The following is an 18,930-nucleotide window of genomic DNA, read 5'->3' on the forward strand; positions in this document are numbered from 1 at the left end:
TTTTCTCGTTGACATCACTAAAATCTTACATTTCGTCTCAATTATCAATATCATGAAAACGAAAAGCATGGTAGGAAAGGATGACCTATATTGAAATTGATGATGACACAGGCCAAAACCTTTGTGTCATGCTGTGGAACTTTACCCAATAATATGCTCTAATGTATATCATAACAAGATAAAATTCAGAAACAAGATCAGTGAAACCTCTCTAATAGACTGTATTCTCAGGGAAATGCCTGAATGGATTAGATTGTATAGTACACAAAATGAAACCCTGAGATAGTATTAAACTTAGCATCCATATTTTGCAAGTACCGAATTGTGCATTTCTTTTAGAGCTTATATACTAGATTTAGCATTATTCTAATAATCATAATTTAGTTTGTCATCGCCATTAGATACGACTTAGCTCGCTGGTGGAGCAAGGGACTCTGGCTCTGGAGCCACCTCTGCTCCCATCAAACCATTAGGCTGGTGCTTCTCCAAACCCCACAGCTTGGCAGATTTCATGTCGTCCTCTTCCATTTGCCTTGAAAACTCCTCGTGGTCGTACTGCAGCGTTGCATTGCCTCCAAACTCAGTCGGGAGATTCTCCACATCAAAATACGATCTCATAATTTCTACACTGTCCTTGTTCTTTGGGTACACAAATCTCACCTTCTGGAACGTTTTTGGATCCAAGAAGTATTTAACAATCTGCAATAACACATCACTTCCTTAAACAATTGACAAACCATAAGTTATGATGCAAAACGCCAAAATGCAAAATAGCACCATAGATAATGTTGATAAAGTCAAGCATTCAGTAAGAATGCATATAGCAGCCAACTCAAAAAGATGCAGCGAATCACAAGCAATCGAGAAATGGAATCATTTGGATAGAATTCATTTTTTTTGTGGTTGGAAAATGCAAACACCATACATACACAATCTATAAACATTAAAAAATGTAGTATCAAAGAGTAATAAAACAAACCTTCCAAAATGCTTCAAAAATGCGAGGGGGGCTGTACAGAAACGCCACGCCTAATCTCTCTGGGTAATGATTTTGTAGTATGTTGATGGTATCTCTTGCAGACTTAACAGGGACGTTGTTGCTTATAGACCAACCTGTGAAGTCAATCAACCACGCCATCTGCTCCTGACCTTCTGGAAGATTTGCTATGGCATTCTCAATGAGATAAACCAGATGTTTCATCTGATTATCCAGTGATGTCGTATTCTGAAATGCAAAACAGCACAACATCAAATGACTCCTATTCAAAGGCAAAAAATGTGATGTTAAATTAGCCTATAGAATCTCTCGGATACCTGTAATCCCGGTCTCAGTATAAGAACAGTCCTACCCTGTCGATCATGAAAGTTTGCTCTGAATACTTTCCCAGTCTCACCTTCAATTGCAACTTCACTCTAGATATGAATAATGATCAATGTATATGCTCAGATTGATGTGTGTTGATAAACAAAATGGTTATAAAAGTAAACTGACTGGGGATGATGATAAGAAACATAGCATGTAATTCTAGTAACAAAAAGTAGTTGCTACACAAGAATTACTTGTCTCTCTTACCCAACGGATTTCTTCCGGTTTAAAACTTGATCTCCATCTCAGTGACTCTTCCAACATCTTCTTTGATTTTTCTACATTCCAGCTCCGAGCTTCCAGATATCTCTTCAAACATGCATCAGAGCAATACTGCTGACTGCGACCCGTCAATGGTCCCAAAGAAGACTTAAGCTCTTGGAACTTCAGATAAATGAAAATTCAATCAGATCATCTTCAAAGATTTCATTAGTGCATATGCAGGAGAGCATTATATTGTTTATACATATATTTTTCTTGCTTAATCACACGTACTTATGAAGATTATGGTGTTTAATGTCGATGTACTGCATATTCACTACTACCATGTTCTCAAATTACAAATAACAAATAAATGAAAAACTGAAAAGACTTAAAGCTAGCAGGAGACTTCAAACTGCAACAATAACCAGAGAAAAATCAGTAGCTACCTTACCTTACTTCAACAGAAACATTATATTCACAAGCATTATTTGAAAAGATCAATTCTATCATTATTACCTTGCGCTCGTGCTGCTGCTCAACACTCTCACTATCATGGGAGGAATTTCTCTTGCGGAAAAACATGATATGTCTAGAGCTACTCTTATGTAGCAAAGGAGCTTATCTGTAACAGGAAAAAAATCATTAAGCTATTTCTGTTATGACTCACAGACTCCAAAGAACTGGAAAGCAGGGGTATACAGAGAGAAACATGCAACAGCAGTTCAAGATCAACAAACAACTAGAAAATTTATGTCATATAAAACCAAGTCAAGGGTGCCCTTCTCTTTATATCCAAAGATGTAACTCTATGCTTAACACATTTGACAAGCAGAAGAATCCATTGATGTTCTAACAAGCACATACAATTGGTTTCTTACTGGTAATTTCAGGATAAGCAACTCCCCTTTACCCAATTTCATGTAGTTCATCTTGATAACATTCACTACTATTTACATAAATCAAAATCAGCTACAAAAAAAAAAGGTGCTTTATTTTCAATAAGTGAAACCTTAATCTTACAGCCATTTATGTATACACATTAAACAGAAACAAGCATAGAATCATATAAACTTCACCAAAACAAATCTCTTCTTATTTGATTTTTTCAAATGGGGCTTTCTTCTTAATGTAATATTAAAATGCCCAAAAAAAACGATGGATTATTTTTATGCAGTTCCACCATTTACACGGCTCAATCTACAATTGAAAGAATTTCAATACGAATTACAAACATTGATTAAAAAACAGCGCTTTCCTGATCAAAACCCCCCAGAGATCAGAAACTCGACTTTTCTCAAAAGCAAATTAACAAAAGGAATCGATTAGTACATCTCTAGTCAAATTCCAGCGCAGCGGCAATCAGCCACAAAACGAGAAACGATTTAGATTCATTCAAGATCCAAAAACTCCCAATAGATCCAAGGAAAAAAAAATAAAAACAAAAATATTAAAATAAAAGCACAGGAGCGAGGGACTAAACACATGACTGGAAACAGAAACACCGAAAAAGCATGGATCAAAAATTGGTTTGTCACTCACCCAGCAATGGAGATTGTAGAGAGAGAAAGGGAGAGAGATTTCCTCTTTATCAACCTCAGGATTTTCTCATGCAAAAGCTCCTCCCACTAGTTGTCCTCTCTCACTCCCTCACACACAAACACACGCACTTTGTGTGAAAAGAGCTCACAAATCACTATAATGCGTGAAAACTTTATTATATATTCACACACGTGTGTGTGCATTAATATTCTTCGACTGTGTGTTATGTGTGAAATAATTAACTCAATCAGATATACTAAATGAGCAATGCCTTAAAAAATCTACTACAACTAATATTTATTTATTTTTTTGAGAGAGAAAGAAAAGAAAATGGGGACTGAACTATTGATTTTATTTTTCAAAAAGGTAAATGCGAATATATTTTCTGATCAAGAAATATAATACTCCCTCGTCCCATAAAAGATATCACACTTGTGGGACGGCACGAGATTTTAGGAGGTTTTGTTTTGTGTGTTAAATGAAGTGATAAAATATACTCCCTCCGTCCCCCATTAGGAGTAGTACTTTGACCGGACAAGGATTTTAAGAAATGTAAAGAAAAGTTGGTTGAAAAAGTTAGTGGAATGTGGGACCCATTTTTTTATATTGGTTTTATAATAAAATGTGAGTAAAATGAATTAGTGGAATATGGGACCTACTTACCATTTATAGTAAAAATGAAGTGCGACTCTTAATTGGGGACGGACCAAAATGATAATTAGTAACTCTTATTCGGGGACGGAGGGAGTAATTTTTATATTCGTGTGAGAGAGAATTTTTTTCAAAAGGGAAAATGTGACATCTTTTATGAGACAAATTAAAAAAAGTATGACATCTTTTGTGGGACAGATAGGAGTACAAATTACTCCAAAAAATAGAATAACTTGAGATTAGATGCTAAATAGTGTAAGTTAGTATGACCTGTCAATGATTTGGTGGTGATTTTAAAAAAATTTTGATAATTCGATCTTGTTTGAATTATCATATTTCATTTTTTTTAGAAAGAGATTGTGTTAGTAATGGAGTTGGCAAATCAAATCAATGTTATTTTTAAATCTGAACAAAGTTAGGTGTTGTACAAGTACTGAGCGTGCAAAATTGCAAGCAAATTATTTTTTAAGTTTTTAAAAAATCCCATAATTGTAAAAAAAAATAGCCATGTCAAAAATTTATGTTCACAAAAAGCCTTTGTCCTTTTTTTAGTACTTTAATTTTCTTTCTAGCACTAAGTGATTGTGATATTTACTGAAAAAGGAAATACATTTGAAGTGGCCTCCTGGTTTGGTTAAATTTTCACTAAAAAACTTTATGAATCTGCTTTACTTACTTTTGTATTCATAAGAAATAAATCTTTATTGTACTATTGTTTATTACTAGTATTAAAGAGTTAAATGAAATTATATGATGGAAAATTTGTATCCCACAGGACTTAATTGTGCAGAAAGCATCTTTCTAGAAGCAGAAAAGTCCAACAATGCAACTCGATTTTCTTCCCCAACTTTTGCGACCACTACTATGATATTTTAATTGCATTCTGTTGGCTTCTTCTTTCCCTTCTATCGTCAATTCAAATTAAAATATTTGTGGAGATTAATAATAATAAATATATTAGATAAACTATGAAAACAAATCTCTGAACCTTGTGTTTGCATATGTTTTTATACTTTATAAAAATAAATATCAATTTCGTAATTAAGTCTCTAAACAAGACATTGCCTCATTACGGAATTTGTTGTCCTCTTTTTTCTAAATTAAGGACATTTTAGTTTTCTAGCTTAATTTTACTCTCGATTATACTTATAATTTGCACATACTCTTACTAATTTACAAACATATTATAAAATGATACCACTACTTTATGGAGTAGTATTTTATTAATGCTTTTACATTTATAGGGGTCATATTTTTCTCTGTCTTAAATGACATTTAGAGTATTGAATTGAATGTGATTTGCTGAAAAGGTTTCTTAGACTATTACAGAGCGAAAAATAGTTTGTTTTTAATAGTAGTAGATTTTATTGATGGATATTTCTTCTCTAACTAATACTAGTACAATGTTGGAAGACTAAAATCAGAATATGTAGATTGTGGTGCGGGGCGGGTGAGTTGTAAAAATAATTGATGGAAGAAAACAAACATAAGATTACCGAATTTCTATCTATTATTGGATGCAAGTGTTTGGAAATAGACTCGGTATTAGGTCAATATTTTTAGGACCCAATTCCACGTTCCACAAAACTAATTAACCATTTATTTTATTACATTATAAATTTAAAATCATTATATGTCGACTATTAGTCTATTACCAAGTAACTTCCTCCAAGTCAACTAGTCTCATTGAAAATTTGAAATGATTCTAAAGTGGGTGGATCCTCAATTACTCATGAATGAATCAGACTTGACCATGTGTTTTGTGACGAAAATTTTGTGGGTCTCATTTTCAACTAGTTATTTTCTTTTTCTTTTTCTTTTAAATAGTCTTTTTAATTTTAGTTGTTATCTTGTGAAATCATTTGCCATGGCTTTGTTGATTTATTTCTATCCAATATATTCTTTTCACTTTCTCTTTGCCTCAATTTTCTTATGCAAATGGAGTACTTAGGTCATTCATACCAGGATCCTTAAATCGTGTATTCCTTCACTATTTAAAGCATTATACTTCCTTCGTGCCATAAAATTAAGGATATTTTCAATTTTGGGATATCCTATAAAATATTCTCTTCTATTTTTGGTAGCTTCCTTCTCTCTAATGAGATGGACTTTATTCTCTACTAACAATGCTATAATTATTTTTTTTTATTTGTCTTTCTCTCTTACTTTACCAATTGTATATTAATTCTTGTGCCGTCTCAAATATCCATATATTATTATGGGTAAGAGGGAGTAGTTTTTTTATCTATCATATTTCCTTGTATTAAGAAACAATGCACACCACTTATCATTATTTTCCTTAACTAGTCATGAATTCCACATTATTTCTTTTTATATACTCTAATTTATTTATCACAATTTTATTAAAACACAAAGTTCATTAAAATTCTAAAATTATATTTTATTCAATGTAAAAAAAATACATAATTGAAATCCTAAATTATATTTTATTGGAAACAAGTGCATAATCTGGTTGTAAGCACTCATTGCAACCGAACTTTATCCAATGTGTTCTACCAGACCTTACTGAAGTACGTCGTGGGTGGTGAAATCGTGAAACGACTCTCGATGTCATAGGCATTCGCGAAATGGTGGCGGCGCACCTTGGTGCATGGGATTGGTTGCAAGGGCGGACCATGACAAGTTGAGGGTTTCTTCGTCAAACCAATTAATCGTGTTTGGTCTTTCGCCTTCAATAATCATGTTGTGCATTATTATACACGCACACATGATGTCGGGAAACACTTTTCAGAAACACATTCACCCCCACCTTTGACGATGGTGAAACGTGCTTGTAGAACTCTGAAAGCTCTTTTGACATCTTTGTGAGAAAAGAATTTGTTTCAGATCGATTAGGAAAGAAAATGACTTCACAAAAGCCGGCCACCTTGGATAAATATCATCAACAAGATAGTAACCCATGTGACAGCGCCGATTGTTGGCCGCGAATTGTCTCACTGGAAGTTCTGCCATTTAAAATGTCGTTGAAGATGTTTAAGTGCTTGAGCAGGTTTATATCATTGTTTGATCCAATGACACAATGCACGCCAGATCCAAAAACGATAGTAGACGACCACTTCTAACTTTATGGAACATTCCATTCATTCCATAGTAGTGAAGACATTTCTTTTCGGCACGAAGATTAAGAAAAAGGTGAGTAATGTATCAAAGTAGTACTCCGTCAGTCCCATTGAAGATGACTCACATTCCTTTTTGGTTTGTCCCAACTAATATGACCCATTACTAAAATTTTAAACACTCTCTTACTTTACTATATTCACTTAACACACAAAATAAAAATGCATAAAATCTCATGTCGCCCAAAGAAGGTGTCATATTCCTTGGGATGGAGGGAGTAATAAAGTAGGGGAGAGAAAATTGTATACATAATAAAGTAAGAGAGAGAGAAAAGTAAGAGTGAGACAATGTGTTACTTTTTACTAAAAAAGAAAATGACTATATTACTATGACGCTCAAAATAGAAAGTGACCCACTACTATAGAACGGAGGGAGTACTTGTTTACATAGGGTGATAGGGAAATGAACAACTCGGGCGGGAATTGAAAAGACAAATATTCATAATAAATTTGTATACCACACAAAGAATTTAGCAATACTTAAAAACATTTCTATACGTAAATAGAATTTTGGTCTAAACAAGAATGCATTTAAATCGAGAAATGCAACCCAAAAGCATGACCCTTAGATTGGGCGATTTGATGGTCAATAATTAACAAGAAATACGGAAGGTCATTATTAAACAATATTAGGTCATTTTATAATATCTTGGTTTTATGTCATTGTTAGATCATTTAATTAAAATGACCTAAAAATAAAATAACAGTGACCTAAAAATGGTTTTTTTAGTATGTTTTATTCTGCAATTTTATATTTAGATCTAGTTTTGCACGGATCAAAACCCTACATGTATAATGATAGGTCTCACTATCCATTAACAATATTTTAACTACAATTCGCTTCATCTCTCTTACTTTACCATATCATTCTCATACTCTCTCTTTACTATTTTTGTCTTAATTCATGTGACATCCTCATTGCCTATATTTTTATGCGATGGAGGGAGTATTAAAATTTATAAAATAATTTTTTTATTTAAAATAAAAATTGATCAAACTAAAAGGAATTAATTTTAAATGAAAATTACTTTATTATTATCTAATTAACCTAATTAACTTAATTAATTATTATATAAACTAAAATATAAAACTTCCTTTTACTTTAATGAAAATAACATTTACGGGACTTTAATAAAAATAAAAATAACAAGTATGGGGCCATACTTCTTTTCGACCTATCCCCAAAAATCAACCAATATTCCATGTTATTTTGGATGAAGTCCCGTAAATGCTAATTTTATTATATATTTTAATTTAGAATAATAATTATTTTTTTATTAGATTAATTAAATTAAAATTAGGTTAATTTTTTTAATTTAAGTAAATTTCTTTTTAATTTAATCCATTATTATTTTAATTAAAAAAATATTTCATAAATTTTAACATTAAATTAATTAATTTAATTAGATCATTAGATTATAATTAAGTACTCCCTCCATCCCATCAAAAGAGAGCACTTTTTTTTATACAAGATTTAGGGAAATGGTATTTTTAGAGATAAAGTGAAGAGAGGAAAATATGAAAGAGGAAAAAAAAAGTAAAGGAGTGAAGAGAATAAAGTAGGTGGAAAAATTAAATAAGAAAGAGAACTTTTTGCTTAAAATGAAAATGGTTCACCTAAAATGGGACATCCCAAAATAAAATGACTCATTTATGGTAGGACGGAGGAAATAATTAATTTGATCAAACATGTTTGACCATAAGTTATAACAGAAAAAGTAAAGTTTGAACCAAAACATACTCCCTCCGTCCCCCATTAAGAGTCACATTTTTCCATTTCGGTCCGTCCCCAATTAAGAGTCACATTTCATTTTTACCATAAATGGTAAGTAGGTCCCGCATTCCACTAACTCACTTCACACACATTTTATTATAAAACCAATATAAAAAGGTGGGTCCCACATTCCACTAAATTTTTAACCAAGTTTTCTTTACATTTCTTAAAACCCGTGCCCGGCCAAACTGTGACTCCTAATCGGGGACGGAGGGAGTATTATTTAGGACCAAAAGATCACAAACTTAATATATAGAATAATTAAAAAAAAAAGTGATGAAGAAAAAAAATAATAAAATTATTAAGAGTTAAGGCCAAAACTGGTCCTGAACATATCTCCATTTTACGATTTTGGTCCTAAACATTATCTTTTGAAGTTTTTGGTCCTATACATTTCAAATCGGATCACAATTGGTCCTCCGTTAATAATTCCGTTAATTTTATAACGGTCAACAGGTTTAACCCAATGTTGACCAACTTAAGCTCTTAACTATGATTTTTAACTCACTAATTATATCCTTAATTATTTAAATAAATTATTATTTAATAAATAAATTAAATAATATTAAAAAAATGAGAAATTCAAAAAACAACACAGAACTATTTTTTCACCGTCCCACACTAATTTCCGTATTCTCCACAAATCAACATAGGATGAGCTGAAAATTTTGCTAAAAAATGCAGAGTTCATCACCATCAAGCTGTACCGTTACACATGAAGAGTTGAAGACCATAGACCAAAAATTAGGATTCAATGCAATTCCGCCCACAAAAAATCAAAGAAGTAGTACTGGAGTATTATACACACTTAATAACATAATCTAACAAACAACAAAACCTCGATTCCAAACGAGTAAATCGATAACGAATACTTAAACACAGTACTAAAAAAATGTATTTTTGTTGCTCTCTTCACTCATCCACCGCCGCAACGTCGGCCTCCGCCTTAATCTCCTCAAGCTTCTGCAGCACTTCCACCGCCTCCAGCCTTGCCGCAGGCGATGGGTCAACACAATGAAGCGCCAACTTGAGCGTATTCAGCAGCTCATCGCCAACACTCGAAGAAGAAGCATCCCTCATCAGCTCCTACTTCACAATCGACGCCACCCACTGCGGCAGATCCAGCCCGTCTTTTGCCTCGCTCGGAGACTTCCCCGTCAGGAGCTCCAGCACGATCACCCCGAGGCCCAGATTTTACCCTTTTCCGCAAGCGGCGGCGGCGGCGCATCCTAATCAGCCGGCGGCGATGCAGATTTACTTGTAAATATGAAAGGGGGAAAAAGTAAATTAGGTCTTGTTCTTGTTTTTTATTGTTGTTTTGTGTTTTGTGTTTGGAATTAGGGGTTTTGTTTTGATTGTTTGATGGTGATGAACTCTACATCTTTGAGCAAATTTTTCAGCTCATCCTATGTTGATTTGTGGAGAACACGGAAATTAGTCTGAGAAAGTGAAAAAATAGTTATGTGATTGATGTTGTTTTTTTGAATTTCTCATTTTTTTTATATTATTTAATTTATATATTAAATGATGAGTAATTTATTAAAATAATTAAGAATATAATTAGTGAGTTAAAAATCATAATTAAGAGCTTAAGTTGGTCAACATTGGGTTAAACTTGTTGACCGTTATAAAATTAACGGAATTGTTAACGAAGGATCAATTGTGATCCGATTTGAAATGTACAGGACCAAAAAATTCAAAAGATACTGTTTAGGACCAAAATCGTAAAATGAATTTATGTTCAGGACCAGTTTTGGCCTTTACTCAATTATTATTAATGGAGGATGGATCAAACCTTATTAGAGAAAAAAGACTTTCTAAAATTAAAATTTGCATATTCTTGTGGAACAAACTAAAAAAGAAAAAAATGCATATTCTTATAGGACGAGAAAATAGTTAGTGAGTAAAAAGAAAAAAAATGCATATTCTTTTAGTATGGAGAGAGTAGTATATCTTTTCAATTTACCTTGAGTGAGACATAACCAATTGGGGGATCCAGGCGGACTTGAACCGCCGACCTCTCAATGCATAGAAGCAATTGAGCGCTCTACCATTCGAGCTTATGGATCCATTATACCACATTTTTTTAAAAATTACCTATTTAAAATTTATTTCTAAATGTATCATTTTTCGATCTCCAATGACTTCCAATATTCTCCAACTAGGTAATGCACAAGGGTGGTAATTTAATTCCTCACCGTAGGTTAATAAATATCAGCCTTAGTTGGGCATAGGCGTAACTATCTTTCATCAAGATTTACCCCAATGATTTGCACCTCAAAATATCAACCTTATCCAACAAAAGGCACTGGCGTAATGATCTTTCGTAAAGATTTACCCCAAAGATTTAAACCTCAAAAGTAGTTAATATGATGGCGAAAATAAATCAACTGACCAAATCGTATACCCTACAAAATACAAACCGAAAATATTCACACTCTAATTTAAATCAAATTAAAATTTATCACATAAACGTCACTAACTTGTCATGATCACCTCCACCATAATTAAAAATTTTAGGCTTTCATAGAGAATAAAAATTTCGAGATCCTTTCCATAATATTTTGTATCGCTGCCATGTTATTCCCAGCTAGTTTCCACAAGTTTTTAAAAAATCCACACCCATTACTAATTTACTACTAATGGGAAATGGCAAAAGTTACAATTTTCACCAAGATATACTATCAAACTTTGAGCTACTATATATCATCATAATAAATAAAGTAAAAACAATAAAAAGCATAATGCACAAGCAATCACACCACATGGGATACAAACACCACAGAAGCAATCATATAGGAAAAGCAACAAAAACTAAAAGAACACCGCCGGCCTCAAGTAGAATCCAACCACCTGAAAATAAGAGTATTCCCGAGATTACCATAAATTTTATCGAACTTGCAACATAAAGAGAACAACTCAAGTTCCTTGCAGCTTACTTGACAATTATATTCGACTACACTTGGAGAGACAGCAGCTTACTTGACAATTATATTCGACTACACTTGGAGAGACAGCCGAAGCATATGCACATTGATAGATAAGCACCAACAATCATGCGAACAATCACCAAAAGCTCCAGAGCAATAGCTGGAGCAGCAGCAGAAACCACAGAAGTACAGCAACACAGCAGCAGCAGCGAATCCGACACACATACCAAGTATCCAATCAACAGATACAGCCACAATAATAATAGCAACTCCTCATGAAAACTGGACTGGCTCAATTAGAAACCACCATACACCAAGGACTGCTCCAAATTCAGTAAGCAACAAACCATACACTGAATAGCTGATCTATTACAACCAAGCTACAGCTTACACTACACTACAGTCCCTTCAACCATTCAGATGCAGATGAATTTAAACCGTAATACATTAATAACCTTATATAATAAGCTAGAGCCCTCAACAGAAAAGCATGTTCGCATGTTCTTTGCAAGTAAAAATAAAGAACAAGTGCAAAAGTACTATACACATTGTACAATGAGATTTTGATAGCTTGTGAACTGGTTAAAAAGTAATGATGTACAGGAGTGGAGAGTTGTTATCGATTAAAATTGTGTGTATATTATATCGATTAACCATGTTATGATTCAATTCATATGAGAGGGGAAGATGCACGTTAGACAAGGAAAGTTGGGAATTAAAAATGGGGATTGAAAAGAAATCGCCAAAGCAGGAATAGGTTATGGCATCAGATTATACCCAACAGAGTGAATCAAAGGGATTTTAAAATCCATCTAGCTCTAATTTTATAGGTTTTTTTCCAGAACTTTATTTGTAGCTATTAAAAGATAGTAAGAAATAACAGACCTAAAAAAAACCCAATTTTAGCAACAACACAAGATAATTTGAGCCAGTAAGCGTGAAAACTAAGTTAAGTATTAGGAATGTGTAAAAGTAGATGCTGAGAAAGTGCAAATTGGTACCTCTGTAGTAGTGGATGCTGATAAGCATATTGCAGCCTCAAATTGATTGATCCCAATATTTTGCTTTTCCAAGTAATGGAGATTGTTTGGTCTTGAATCAATGCGTTATATTTTGCATTACACGGTTCACATCCCAATTCAAGACCAAATTGCTGGATTTTGAAATTAGCAAGCGTGCATAATAAAGATTGAAGACGCAAAATAAATATGAGTAGATGGAGAGAGACGAGGACACCACACAGGGGGGAGAGCCGGGCAAATCCCCGTACCATCTCCCCTCGAAACCAAAAAATAGAAATTTTCATTATCGGGCGACCTGCCATGCGAGCGCACCCATCATGGCAAAGGTCATGCAGACAACCACACCTCACCTCACTTTTCACATAGCTCACTCATTTTTCAATTTTTTACAGTCTGATACCTCAACAATTCGTCGAGTCTACACAGACAGAATAACACATGAAACAACACAGCATAAAACAATTAACTTCCCTTAAATCACTCGGCCGGTCCACCTGAGCCTCGGATTGATAGACAAAACCACGACGAAGCCATGACCGAGAGCGCCCTCCATCAAACAATCGTTTCTTCTCAAGATGTCTCCGTGTTTCCAGATCCAGACACCGATGTTTCCAATCCAATCCCGCAAAACCGGATCTGCAATAAGCCCATAATAAGCAATAAAACACAATAAATCAATAGCAATTCGAGCGTTAAAAATTCAAATCTACAGTAATAAGAAAAGCCACCCAAACAAATCGAATAAGAACACAGATCTACGAGATACCTTTGACGATCCGTCCAACACATCTGCAGATCTAGCCAAATCTCGGCGTTTCACAGCCCCAGACAGCATAAGAACCAGGGGACCAATCTATCAAGCGAAGAAAAATCAACAACATCACGAAACTCGGAAATTTCATAACCAAATCGTAGATCGCCTCGCGATCTGAATGAATCTGACGGAAAAAATAAGAAGACACCAATCCGGCGTGAAGAAAGAGTTCAGGAGCTAGCTGACCGAGGCGGCTAGGAAATGAATGTAAGCAACATGAAATGAAATGACAAAGGAAAAGGTGTATTTATTGTAGGGATTAATGATCCAACGGCTGAAAATGAGTGGGTGGGATATATTCTCCAACGGGGTCGTAATGTTGACTGGCGAATTGTAATAGGTACAGTTGGTGGAATAATCGGACGGCTGTGATGGCTTGTTGAAAAGTAAAAGGTTCTAGATGCCTATAAGGTTGTCTCCGGCGGCGCCCCTCCCATTCGCTCCTCCCACGCGCCCTTCCCATGCAACGTCAGCACTAGCCCCTCCCATTTCACTGCCACATCACTAGCCCTTCCCACTCGCCCCTCCCACTCGCCCTTCCCACAATTAAATTAATTCACAATTAAAATTTAAATTTACGAAAATAAAATGTAAATTCACGGAAATAAAATTCGACACAAATACGAACGGGAAATACGAAAATTACATTAAATTACATAATTTAAAAAAATTACATAATTTAAAAAAAAAACATAGTAAATAAAATTACATAATCCCCTCGGCTTTCACTCCTCCTCCTCGTCCTCGTCCCCGTCGCCCGTGCCGCTGCCACCTCCGACGTCCCCGCCCCCGATCTCGACGCCATCATCATCAATGGGCGGCATCCCTAAATCGCGCCGACATCGGTCGACCATCTCCTTGCACAGCCTTCTCAAGACTAGATCGTGCGTGTTATACCACTTCAAAGTGATCTACATCAGGGTCTTCGTTTGCTGCGCGCGGGCGAGGCTGTCGTCATCTTCTCCGGCGGGGACCTCCGATTCGACCTCGTAGGACCCGCTGCCGCTGCCGCTTCCCCTCGCCATCCGCTGCGCAGCCTGATGCCCCATCGGGCGACGACGACGGCGAGTGTCTGTTCGTGGTAGCGGGGCCACTTCATCGGCTTCGCACCGGAAGAGTTGATCTTCGTCCGCTTCCAGCCTGATTCGACGCCAACCGCAAACTTTTGCGAGTCCTTGATCGCGAGAAATGCCTCCCACTGGTCAAACTCTTTGATCCCCAAGTCTTTGTTGGGGTACTTGGGCTAAGGATTGTCTCCGCACATCATCCTCAGACATGCCGCTGCTTACCATGCGCATGTTGTTTTGGTAGATTGAGGCAAAACGACTGAGCTTAGGCCTCAACCGGAGCCACTGTTTCCGGCATATCTCGGGGATGCGAGGCTTCGCCCCAGACGGTTTGTTGGCGCAGTAGGCGGCACTGATGCGATGCCACATTCGGTCAACATACTGGCTCGCTCCGGTGTAGGGATCCTCTACAACACCGACCCATGCCTTCGCAAGCGCGGCATTTTCCCACACGGTCCAGATCGTCCTCCGCTCAGTCTCATCCACACCCTCCTCCCCTCCCATCCCCGTGTGTGAGGAAGAGCTCGGGACTTTGCCCTTGCCCCTACCCGCGCTCCTGGCCGTGGCCTTGCTTTTTCTCCGGCCCCTTACAGGCCCCGCCTCCTCCTGGGGAGTCTCACGGATCGGCGATAGTCCCAGATCCTCAAAAGAGAAAGTCTCGATGCCGGCGTACTGAGTCTCCGGAACAGAAGAAGGGGAGTCATCGGCCAACAAATCTATATATGGCCGATAGATAGATTCCCCAGGCGTCCTCGGGCTCCTGTGCTGCATCGACCCACTCACCGACATATTTGGCGGCGTACCGCTCATCCCCACTGCCCCGGGCACCATCCCTCCCACCCCCGCCATATTTGGCGGCATACCGCCCATCCCCGCTGCCCCTGGCATAGTCACACCCATCCCCGCCATATTTGGCGGCATACCGCCCATCCCCGCAGTCCCACCCATCCCCGACATATTTGCCGGCATACCCGCTGCCCCCGGCATCATCTGACCCATTTGACTCATCCAAGTGTACATATTGTAGAACATTTGGGGAGTCATCGTCGGCATACCGCCCATCCCCGCCATCTGGGGATTCATCCCCGTTTGGGGATTCATCCCCGCAACATTTCCCTCCGCGCCGATGGGAATCGAAGGTGTGTTCCCTCCGCTCGTGGTGGGGGAGTTTCTGTTGTACTCCATTGTAGTAGAAATGAAATGTGTAGAGAGAGAGAAACTTGTTAACACAAGTGGGGTGAATGAAATGAATTTGGGGGAGCCCTATTTATAGAGTTTATTATTTATTAATTAAAAAAAAAAAAAAAAACAAAACAAAAATGTCGGACGTCCGAGTTGGGACGGGCGACCTTCGCCACAGTGGCGCCCGTCCCACTCGCCCGTCGACGGGAGGGGCGAGCTCATCGCAGCAGGGCACCGGGACGGGCGTGGGCGCCCTTCCCGCACACTATGGCGCCCGTCGGGTCGCCCGTCCCCGACGGGCGAACGGGAAGGGCGCCGTAGGAGACAACCTAAGGTTTGTTTTTGATTGATGGATTTCAAATATCAGTTGCCCACGTTGAGAATATCAGCGTTTGTTATTCGGTCCTCAAGTGTCCACGGTGGGAGGGCCGCGGCCCTTGGCCACCGATATAATTTATTTATTTTTTTCAAAATTTTTTATATATTCATCCTTTTTTCTCCATATTTTTACCCCAAACCAAACTCCACTCTTTCCAATTGATTTCAATTTAGTTTCAAAACATGGATTCCGACGATGAAAATTTTCAACGAGCGATCGATGAGTAGTTCGAAGAACTCGTTGCAGCGGTGCAAGCTGAAGCCGAAGAGGAGGAGGCGGCTTTGGCGGCGGCGGTGGCCATCCCTCGGCCGAGATTCCGTCGCCAGTATATCAACCGTGACCATGCCGGAGCCGACCAGCGGTTGATGGAAGACTACTTCGGCGATAACCCCCGTTATCCGCAGGAGATTTTTCGTCGGCGATTCAGAATGTCGCGACGACTCTTCATCCACATTGCGGATTGTTTGTCTTAGCGATACAGGTGCTTCACCTTGCGGAGTAATGCCACCGGTCGACCCGGATTGTCGACATATCAGAAGCGCATGATGGCAATTAGGCAGCTTGCCTATGCCGGGCCTGCTGACATGTTCGACGAATATCTACAGATGGCCGAAACGACTGCCCTTAAGACGCTGAGACAGTTTTGCAAGGGTATCAAAGAAATCTTCAAAGGGGAGTACCTACGGAAACCAACGGCCGATGAATGCCAGAGACTGTTAAATATGCACGGGACTGTGCATCATTTTCCGGGCATGATGGGCAACATCGATTGCATGCACTGGGAGTGGAGGAACTGCCCGGTGGCTTGGAAGGGGCAATTCACTTCTGGTTTCAAAGGGCAACATCCCACGATGATCCTTAAAGCCGTTGCTGACTACCGCTTGCGAATCTGACATGCGTATTTTGGTGTCGCTGGGTAGAACAACGACATCAACGTTCTACAATCATCGCATCTCTTCAATGATGAGTCCCGGGGTGAGGGTCCGCAAATTAGCTTCGTGGCCAATGGCACGCAGTACAACAGGACATACTATTTGGCCGATGGAATATACCCTCGCTGGCCCGTGTTTGTCAAGACGATCCGACAACCAGTTAGGCCGAAGCAGACCTATTTTGCAAAAAAACAAGAGGGTGTTAGGAAGGATTTTGAGCGGGCTTTTGGAGTCCTCCAATCGCGATGGGCCATTATACGGTGTCCGGCTCGACTATGGCATGAAAATGATGTCACGGACATCATGACTGCGTGTATCATATTGCACAATATGACAATAGAGGATGAAGGCTTTGCTGCAGAGCGCTGGGCACCGGAAGATGGTGCTAGCACAAGTCACGGTATTGCAACCCCTCCTCTGCAGATGGGTGTACCACGCAGTAATGAATACTTGATTCAGCGCTTCACCAATATGCGGAGTGAAATATCACATTCAACACTGCAGGCTGATTTGGTTGAAGAGGTCTGGAACCGTAGAGGAGGGAGCGCAGCGTGATAGGGGTTCTCTTTGTTGTTCGCGTTGTATCGAAAATTTTCGTTGTATAATTTTCCCTTTTATAATAATACAACGAAAATTTTGTTATAATTTTGTTTATTTTAATTATTGCCATGCGTTTTAATTATTATATGCAAATAATATTTATGATAGCTAAAATTAAAATATAACAAAAAAATGTTAAAAATAATTTTAATTGGTGGCCCGGAGGCCACCATTGTGGTGGCCAAGTTTTCATGGGCATGCCCAAGTTTGTTGGGCATGCCCAAGTAATGGTGGCTTGGGCATTCCCAAGAGGACCACCATTGTGGATACCCTTAGGGCATCAACATTGGTGGCCCTAGAATAAAAATTATTTGCCTATAATAATTAAAAACACAAAGAAAATTAATTAAAATAAAAAAATTATAACAAAATTTTTGAACTCCTGATCAATCGCTTGTTGAAACCTTTCATCGTCGGAATCCATATTTTGAAAGTAAATTGAGATGGATTGTAAAGAGTGGAGTTTGGATTGGGGTAAAAAAAATGAAGGAAAAATGAAGAATTTATAAAAAAAAAACTAGAAAAAAAAAATTAAAAACCGGAATCCAAAGGGCCGCGGCTCTCGGCCCCCTGCAGTGGAGGGTCGCGCCTCGTGCCCAAGGCCCTCGGCCAGGCCGAGAGCTCGCCTCTCTCTCGTCCACCCCCTTGGGCCGACTCCCTCTCTCGCCTCAGTAGTGGGGGGCCGCCCCTGGGCCAACTCCGGGCCAAGAGCCGCGGCCCTCCCACTGTGGATGCTCTTAAGGGTGTCCACCGTGGTCCTTAATTTATTATAAACTTGGCCCGGCCCATGAAAACTTGGCCACCACAATGGTGGCCCCCAATTAAAATTATTTTCTTATATTTTTGGTTATATTTTAATTTAGTTAGAATAAAAATTATTGGACTATAATAATTAAAAAAAATCTAAATTAATTTTAAAAAACTTGACAATTATAAGTAAATATATTTATCGAAAATTCAAATTTTAATTATTTTCGTAATTAGGGTGTGAATTGAAATCACAATCCTTAATTTAAAAGTTGACAAATTTAATAGGGATTTAGTGATTGAGATTGATTTGTTTCCTAAATTAATGCTAAATATTTTGAAAATTATCGTTTAATTTTCCGTCACATACTCTCTCTCTCTCTCTCTCTTTCTCTCCATTTCATCTTCTCCAAAATGCTAAAATTAACACAAAAACTGAAAAAAAAGGAAACCATGGCCCGGGCCGCGGCTCTCGGCCCGTGCAGTGGCGAGCTGCGCCAAGAGCATCGGCCAGGCCGAGAGCTCGCCTCTCTCTCGTCCACCCCCGGGCCGCACCCCTTCCTCGCCTCAGTAGTGGGGGGGCGCG

General features: G+C 38.1%; 2 protein-coding genes and 1 long non-coding RNA gene across 5 annotated transcripts; 1 reads left to right on the forward strand and 2 right to left on the reverse strand.

Moving 5' to 3' along the window:
- Positions 1–184: 184 nt before the first annotated feature.
- Positions 185–3,267, reverse strand: LOC125191849 (phosphatidylinositol transfer protein 3-like). Its single transcript, XM_048089270.1, has 6 exons — positions 3,110–3,267; positions 2,087–2,192; positions 1,574–1,750; positions 1,315–1,413; positions 980–1,225; positions 185–699 (listed from the first exon to the last, which is right to left on the reverse strand). Exons 2-6 carry the CDS (start codon positions 2,150–2,152, stop codon positions 409–411), a joined length of 879 nt encoding a protein of 292 aa, XP_047945227.1. The 5' UTR covers positions 2,153–2,192; positions 3,110–3,267; the 3' UTR covers positions 185–408.
- A 6,180-nt stretch (positions 3,268–9,447) lies between these two features.
- Positions 9,448–13,677, reverse strand: LOC125193849. 3 transcript variants are annotated; one of them, XR_007171647.1, is made up of 5 exons: positions 13,624–13,677; positions 13,390–13,476; positions 11,611–13,259; positions 10,638–11,524; positions 9,448–9,928 (listed from the first exon to the last, which is right to left on the reverse strand). It is a non-coding gene; the product is annotated as an uncharacterized LOC125193849 (long non-coding RNA). The 3 variants fall into 3 exon arrangements; XR_007171646.1 differs by having other exon boundaries at positions 11,611–11,921; positions 12,603–13,259; positions 13,390–13,660; XR_007171645.1 differs by having other exon boundaries at positions 13,390–13,660.
- A 2,933-nt stretch (positions 13,678–16,610) lies between these two features.
- Positions 16,611–17,552, forward strand: LOC125194815. The gene is made up of 2 exons (XM_048093034.1): positions 16,611–16,931; positions 16,986–17,552. The coding sequence occupies exons 1-2, from the start codon at positions 16,611–16,613 to the stop codon at positions 17,550–17,552; spliced, it is 888 nt and encodes a 295-aa protein (XP_047948991.1).
- The last annotated feature ends 1,378 nt before the right edge of the window (positions 17,553–18,930 follow it).

The sequence above is a fragment of the Salvia hispanica genome, chromosome 6 (genome assembly GCF_023119035.1).
Source record: "Salvia hispanica cultivar TCC Black 2014 chromosome 6, UniMelb_Shisp_WGS_1.0, whole genome shotgun sequence".
Lineage (NCBI taxonomy): Eukaryota > Viridiplantae > Streptophyta > Magnoliopsida > Lamiales > Lamiaceae > Salvia > Salvia hispanica.